This window comes from Panicum virgatum, chromosome 4N (assembly GCF_016808335.1).
Source record: "Panicum virgatum strain AP13 chromosome 4N, P.virgatum_v5, whole genome shotgun sequence".
NCBI lineage: Eukaryota > Viridiplantae > Streptophyta > Magnoliopsida > Poales > Poaceae > Panicum > Panicum virgatum.
In genome coordinates, this window is record NC_053148.1 from 42,521,769 (window position 1) to 42,528,984 (window position 7,216).

The 7,216-nt window shown below is 45.2% G+C and overlaps 1 protein-coding gene across 1 annotated transcript; it reads left to right on the top strand.

The window, feature by feature from the left end:
- The first annotated feature begins 291 nt into the window (after window positions 1-291).
- Window positions 292-4,275, top strand: LOC120671255. The gene is made up of 4 exons (XM_039951544.1): window positions 292-925; window positions 1,339-3,228; window positions 3,301-3,419; window positions 3,523-4,275. Exons 2-4 carry the CDS (start codon window positions 1,962-1,964, stop codon window positions 4,012-4,014), a joined length of 1,878 nt encoding a protein of 625 aa, XP_039807478.1. The 5' UTR covers window positions 292-925; window positions 1,339-1,961; the 3' UTR covers window positions 4,015-4,275.
- The last annotated feature ends 2,941 nt before the right edge of the window (window positions 4,276-7,216 follow it).

The window sequence follows — 7,216 nt, forward strand, 5'->3', positions numbered from 1 at the left end:
ATGATAGGGTGGAGTGGTCGTTTCTTGAACAAATCATGCTGAAATTGGGTTTTGACCCGAGATGGGTGGAAATGGTTATGGCGTGTGTCTCGTCGGTGACATACAAGATCTGGTTCAATGGGTCAGAAACTGATGAATTTGTGCCTAGTCGGGGGTTGAGGCAAGGCGATCCCTTGTCTCCATATTTATTCTTATTGGTGGCTGAAGGTTTATCCACTATGCTGAAAGGTGCTGAGGGGAGAGGAGATCTAGAGGGAGTTTCTGTGTGCCGAAGTGCTCCTCAAGCTCTGTTTTAAAGGCGTCGCCTAGGCGACGCCTAGGCGTCCAGGCGAGGAAAACTTCTGGGCGTCGGGGTCGCCTGCATCGGCGCGTGTAAGGCGTCCGCCTTGGCTTACTAGGCGTCCGCCTTTCTCGAGTAGGCGTCCGCGCATCACCGAGGCGCTCGAGGCGGACGCTTTGCTTGTGAAAATCACGAGCGCGCGGAAAGAAACGGCGGGCGGGAAGAAATCGCGCCCGCGCTAGTGCTTCCCACCTTCTACTTGCTGTGCGGGACAAAATCAATAGCGATAGACTAGAGGGCGGGAGGTAGAGGAGAGAGAGGGAGAGGAATTAGACAGTGGAACCAGATCCCCGTCGCTCCGCCCCTTCCTAGGGCGGCGATTCCCGCCGGCGGCGCATCAATTTCGCGCGGAGCGCAGCACTGCCGGCAGCTCCGCCCATCTCTGGGCGTCGCCCCCCTCCAGCAGCAACTGGAGCCTGCCGTCTGCAACTCGATTGAAGCCTGCCGGCCATCAAATCGACCCATCTGCTCTGCGCCAAGCACTTGGACCCATCTCCACCTGCCTTCCCGCCGACCCCAGCTCTGATTTGTCTTCAGCCGGCCCCCAGCTCCAACCTGACTTCTCGCTAGGCACCTGGAAGCAAGGTATGCATCTCGTCCTCTCATCTCCCCTCCCTGTCCCCTCCCTCTGTTGCTTTATAGCATTGATTGGCTGTGCATGTGGTAGCTTTGCATATAAAACAGAGCAAGTCACATGGGGTTGTCCACTTCTGGCTTGTATACTTGTGTTTTGTCTTGTAGATGCAGATTCCAGTGGTCCCCTGGTAGTATAGTCTCTGATTAGAACATTAGGGACTCTGATTATTTAGGCTAATCACTCTGTTTTATGTGCCAAAGTGACTAGCTTTATAGAACTGTGCAGTAGCGATATTGCTTTTTTCTATTCTATGTTCTTGTGCTTTGTGCTTGAGGCCTTGAGGGTAATAAGATTACTGATTCCTATACTTTTCAGTCATATTATACTGCAATTTGCTTCACTTCTTTGGCTTTTTTTGCAGCTGTAGCACAATGGCAAGTCCACCTTCCATCGCTAGCTAGTATGATCCCAAGACTGATCCTGCTCGGAAGCCAAAAAGGTCTACAGATCCAGGGTGGAAGTATGCCTATTGGCCAGAGCTTAGTAACAAAGATAAGATAGCATGCCTTTTATGTGGGGGGGGGGGAGGTTCGTGGAGGGATAAAAAGGTTTAAGCAGCATTTAGCAGGTGGCTATGGAGATGCAAAAATTTGTCCCCAAGTGAGCACTGAAATTAGGAGGGAGATGACAGCTTACTTGGAGTCAAACAAGAGAAGAAGACCACTTTTCCTAGAGGATGACAATGGAGAAGTGGAAGTGGTGGAGGTGGCAGCAGATGGGGCGCCTGAAGCTGAGGCACAGCAGGGAAATGAATCTTCCCAAGCTGCCAGGATTCATCCTAGTTCAGGGACAGCAGCCAAGCAAAGGCAATCAACCATACAATTCAAGGCTGTCGGTAACAAGACTGCACAGCAAAAGAAAAAGACCATTGTTGAGATGCTTCGAAAAACACTAGAAGAGGTGGTAGATGAGAGACTGTCAGGTTCTTATTAGCCCACAATTAATGCAGCAGCAAAAAGCCCAGAGGAGAAGCATTATGTGGATATGCAGTGGGCTTTGTTCTTCTATGAGTGTGGTGTACCTTTCAATGCAGCAGCCGCAAGACAGTTTCATATTGCAGTAGAGGCCACAGCACAATTTGGTTCTGGGTACAAGCCTCCAACACCTTATCAACTTGGGGAGCCATTGCTTAAAGAGGCTGTGAAGTCAACAAGTACCATGAGGAAGGATCATGAGAGAGCATGGAAACAGTATGGCTGCACACTAATGTCAGATGGATGGTCTGATAAGAGAGGAAGGCACTTGATTAACTTCCTAGTGAACAGCCCGGAGGGGACTTACTTCTTGGAGTCAGTCGATGCATCAAGTGAAGTGCATGACGCAAACATGCTTGCTAATCTTCTAGAGAAAAAAGTTGATGACATTGGAAAAGACAAGGTTGTCCAAGTTGTTACTGATAATGGTGCAATCTTCAAGGCAGCAGGCAAGCTTTTAATGGAGAGAATTCCTACAATATTTTGGAGTCCATGTGCTGCTCATTGTTTGGATCTAATGCTGGAGGAAATTGGGAACTTGGAAGCATTCAAGAAACACATTGCTCGTGCAAGGCGTGTGACAACTTTCATCTATAGGCATGGGAGGATCCTTCATGCTATGAGGGAGAAGACAGGTGGGGCTGATCTTGTTAGACCTGCAGCAACTCGTTTTGCAACTTACTTCCTTACTTTGAAGAGTTTGTACAAGCACAAAGATCCCTTGAAGGCTTTATTTGTGAGTGAAAAATGGACTGGAAACAAATTGGCAAAAACTAAAGCTGGTGAAGATGTGCATGACATTGTCCTCTCTACGGAGTTTTGGAATAAAATTGAAGATTGTCTTAGAGCTTCAGCCCCACTTCTTATTGTGCTTAGGGTGGTTGATGGAGATGAAAAGCCAGCAATGCCAGAGGTTCAAGCATTAATGGACCATGCAAAGGAGAAGATCAAGCTGAGCTTTGCCATACCATCCAAGAAAAGGTTGCTTGACAAGATCATGGAGATAATTGAGCGACGTTGGGAAAAACAAATGGACCATCCACTCTATGGGGCTGCATTGTATTTGAACCCAGGGAAGCTGCATCCTCTCATAGAGAAAAATGATGATGAAACTATTGGACAGCTAAGAGGTTGCTTCCTAGATGTTCTTGCAAGAATGGTGGAGGATGAAGAAACTAGTGACAAGATCAATGCTCAAGCCATGGATTATGAATGTCTTCGAGGAGATGCGTTTTCAAACAAAATGGCCAAACAAAACCTTGACTCAATGAGCCCTCGTAAGTGCTGCATTTTTCTCTTTTAGTGTCATCAAGTGCCAGTCCTAATATATGATGCATTTGTTGTTCTAGTTGAATGGTGGCGTTCATATGGTGGCCGTGCTATTGAGCTACAAAGGTTTGCTAGGCGTGTTGTCAGTCTTTGTGCTTCTTCATTTGGTTGCGAGCGCAACTGGAGCACCTTTGAATTTGTGAGTTTTCCCTCATCTCCTCTCCTTGCTGTCCTTACCAATATATCAATTCAGCAAGTATTTTATTCATCTTTTTGCTGTATTGTATTTCTTGTTTTTGTAGATCCACACAAAGAAAAGAAACAGATTGTTGCATAAGAGGTTAAATTCTACCGTCTTTGTTTCCTACAACCGGAAGATGAAAACCAGGTTCCAAAAATTGCGGCTAAAGAAAGGAAAATGCTTTGATCCATTGGTTGTTGAGGAGTTTGATTGGGATAATGAGTGGGCTGACTCACTGCATGTACACCCTCAAGGTGGTCGTGGCTGTGAGTGTGACCTTACATGGGACCAAGTTGATGAAGTACTTGGAGCATCAGAGTCACTTCGTGGCAGAAATTTACCAAGAAGAGCCCACTACAAGCGTGCAAGAAATTCTACACCTATCATGGTTCAAGAAGAGCTGGGTTCAGAAAATGAAGAGGATGAAGATAATCAAGATCCCTATGACGATGCAGATGTGATGGATTGTGAGGATGATCCTTGTGATGCCAATGGTGGTGGAGGAGATGAGGCAGCCAGCAACATCCTTGGAGAGTTTGACGATGGCTATTGACTTATTGAGAGATGAGACATGAGAGATTTCAGATTTCTTTTGCTATTCCATATATAATGTGCACTAGCAGCACTACTAATTAAATGGTGTCATTAGAGACTAATTTGGCTATCGAGACATCTTAGATGTGCTACTTTGCTATTTCATATTGTGCTCTAGTAGTCTAGTGCTATAATAGCACTACTTATCATCCTTGTTATGGTCTAAAACTCTGTATGTATGCTGAAAATTGGCAATATTAAGGACTAATTTGCTTCTGAATTTTAGTTGCATTATATATTAACATATTTGTATGGCGTCGCCTAGGCGTCCGCCTTACTCGCCTAGGCGTCCGGAAGGGGGTCGCTCGCCTCGCCTCGCCTTACCGCCTTAAAAACCATGTCCTCAAGTATCCCATCTATTGTTTGCGGATGATTCCCTCCTGCTGATGAAAGCTGACAAAAATGCAAACTATGTCAAAGGAATCCTGGATAAAATATTGTGCCAACTCAGGGCAGATGCTGAGCGAAGCAAAGTCCAGTATTTTCTTCTCAGAGAACACAGCAGTAGAGATGAAGGCCGAGGTTTGTGAGATTCTGAACATATTAACTGAATCCTTGACAGACAAATATTTGGGGTTACCGGCACTAATTGGTGCGGATAGGAGCGAATGTTTTCGCCATCTTATTGACCGGGTGAGAGCAAGAATCTCAGGATGGCAGGAGAAACTTTTGAGTATGGGCGGGAAGGAGGTATTGATTAAGTCAATTGCTCAAGCTATACCAGTTTATGCGATGATGGTGTTCAAAATTCCTAAAAAGATTTGTAAAGGAATCACTGACACGATCTCGCAGTTCTGGTGGGGTGATGACAATGACGGCAAGAGAATGCACTGACAGGAATGGTGGAAGCTCTATAAACCAAAAGGAAAAGGAGGGATGGGATTTCGAGATATGCATAGCTTCAACCTTGCAATGTTGGCAAAGCAGGTGTGGCGACTGTTATTAGAACCCAATTCGCTTTGTGCAAGGGTCCTGAGAGCTAAATATTACCCTGATGGTCGGCTTCTCAGAGCCAAAGCCAAGGCAGGAAGCTCGTTCACTTGGCAGAGTGTTCTTGCTGGATTGGAATGCTTCAAGAAGGGTTATATTTGGAGAGTGGGTGATGGATCACAAATAAATATATGGTCTGATAATTGGGTACCAGGTAGTCAAGACCTACGAGTCCAAACTCCTAGGGGTCAATGCTTGCTTACTACAGTGGACGAGCTGATAAATCCGATAGATGGAAACTGGGATATCGATCTGTTGAGATCAGTCTTCTGCCCGGTGGATGTAAAAAATATTCTCCAAATTCTGCTGTCCCCGGGAAGGGAGGATGTGGTGGCCTGGCACTATAATCGCCCGGGAATGTTTTCAGTGAAGTCTGCATACCATTGCCAATGGTCAGCTCAATTTGACGACAATATTGATACGAGCGATGTTTGGAAGGGCCTGTGGATACTAGCAGTACCGGGGAAGATTAAGATCTTCGGCTGGAGGGTACTTAAAGGATTTGTCCCATGTAAGGGCATTTTATTCAATCGGCATATTGCAGATGATGCTGACTGTCCACTGTGCTCATCAAGGATGGAAGACTTAAAACATATGTTATTTATGTGTGACCGAGCAAAATCAATCTGGAACCATATGGGTGTTTGGCGATGGATCCAAAAATTAATTGGTGGGGATAGTTCGGGGCAACAGATAATTGCAGCAGTGATCAACGATAAGAGGAAGGTACCGTCACTCAATAATGTTGGCCTAGCAGAGCTAATTCTAACCGGGTGCTGGTGCATTTGGTGGGAACGAAGAAGCTGTGTCCATGGTGAGTCTGTACAGAATTCATCCCGTTCAGCTATGTCAATTGCTGCTCTGACATGCAACTACATGAGAGCTCAGGCCAAAAATGTGAGAATTCGTAAAGGATGGAACAAGCCTCCGGAAGGCAAGCTCATGGTAAATGTGGATGCTAGTTTTGCTGATGGAATGGGAAGCACGGGAGTGGTCATTAGGGATTCAGGTGGAGGATTTGTTGCTGCCTCGACAAGCTTCTTACAGTCTGTCCTGGACGCTCCAATGGCAGAAGCGTATGCACTGAAAGAAGGCTTGTGCCTGGTAAATCAAATTGGATGTACCAATTTCATACTGCAATCGGATTGCCAAGAAGTGATTGATATTATGAAGGATGGAGGCTTCACGACATTAGCGGCAGCGCCAATTCTGGAGGTTTGTTATGATTTATGGAGGGATCTTCCATTAGCCATCATTGAGCATTGTGACAGAGAGGCGAATCAAGTCGCACATGAGCTAGCTAGGCAGGCTTTAGAAGAGAAATTTTCATGTTTTTGGGTTGATTCACAACCCACTTTTATTACAGCTCTATTAGCAAACGATGTAACAATATTATCTGATGAATAAAGCTTGCCAGCAGGGGCGAAGCCAGACCACGGGATCACCGGGGTCTTGTGCATAAAAGGATTGGGGTCATAATGATAGATACAGTAACTTTCCATTGATTTTTTTCAAAAAACATCGGGGTCGGTGGCAAAGTGTAGCTCCGCCACTGCTTGCCAGCATGGCTTCTCAAAAAAAAAAAGGCTTTTCATGCCTGCATGAGTTTAAAAACTATGATCGTCTGGGAAGCAATAAACAAAACTTAAATTGTAGTGCGTATGACAATCTTGAAAATAGTGAAATGAAATTGCTTGTTGAGAGTGTCATCTACAAACTTCCTTTTCACAATCTGTAGTAGAAATAAACGCGCCCTTAACAAGCCGAGACGAACTAGCTCGACATCCAAGCATGATTTAACAAGCTAAGTTGACTAAGACCAGTCTTGATGGGGGATTTCACAAGGAGTTTTATAGGCACTAAATGTTATGCCACATCAGCAAATTTGGTGGCATAGTAGGATTATTAGGCTAGTCTCAGTAAGAAGTGTCATCACACTTTTACCAAGATAGTAAACTAGGTAATTGAGCTGGAGGAGTATCATGTCAATGACACTCCTCTTATATCTAATGACACTTTCCCTTCTCTCTATTATGTCATATCAGCAAATTTAATACTCATGGCACTCCCACGATACTTTAATTGAGATTGACCTTACGAGGGAGGAAGAGAGTTTTATAGAATGTGAGAGAGTTTCATCCCCAGCTCCTAGTCTAAATGCATTGTAGTAA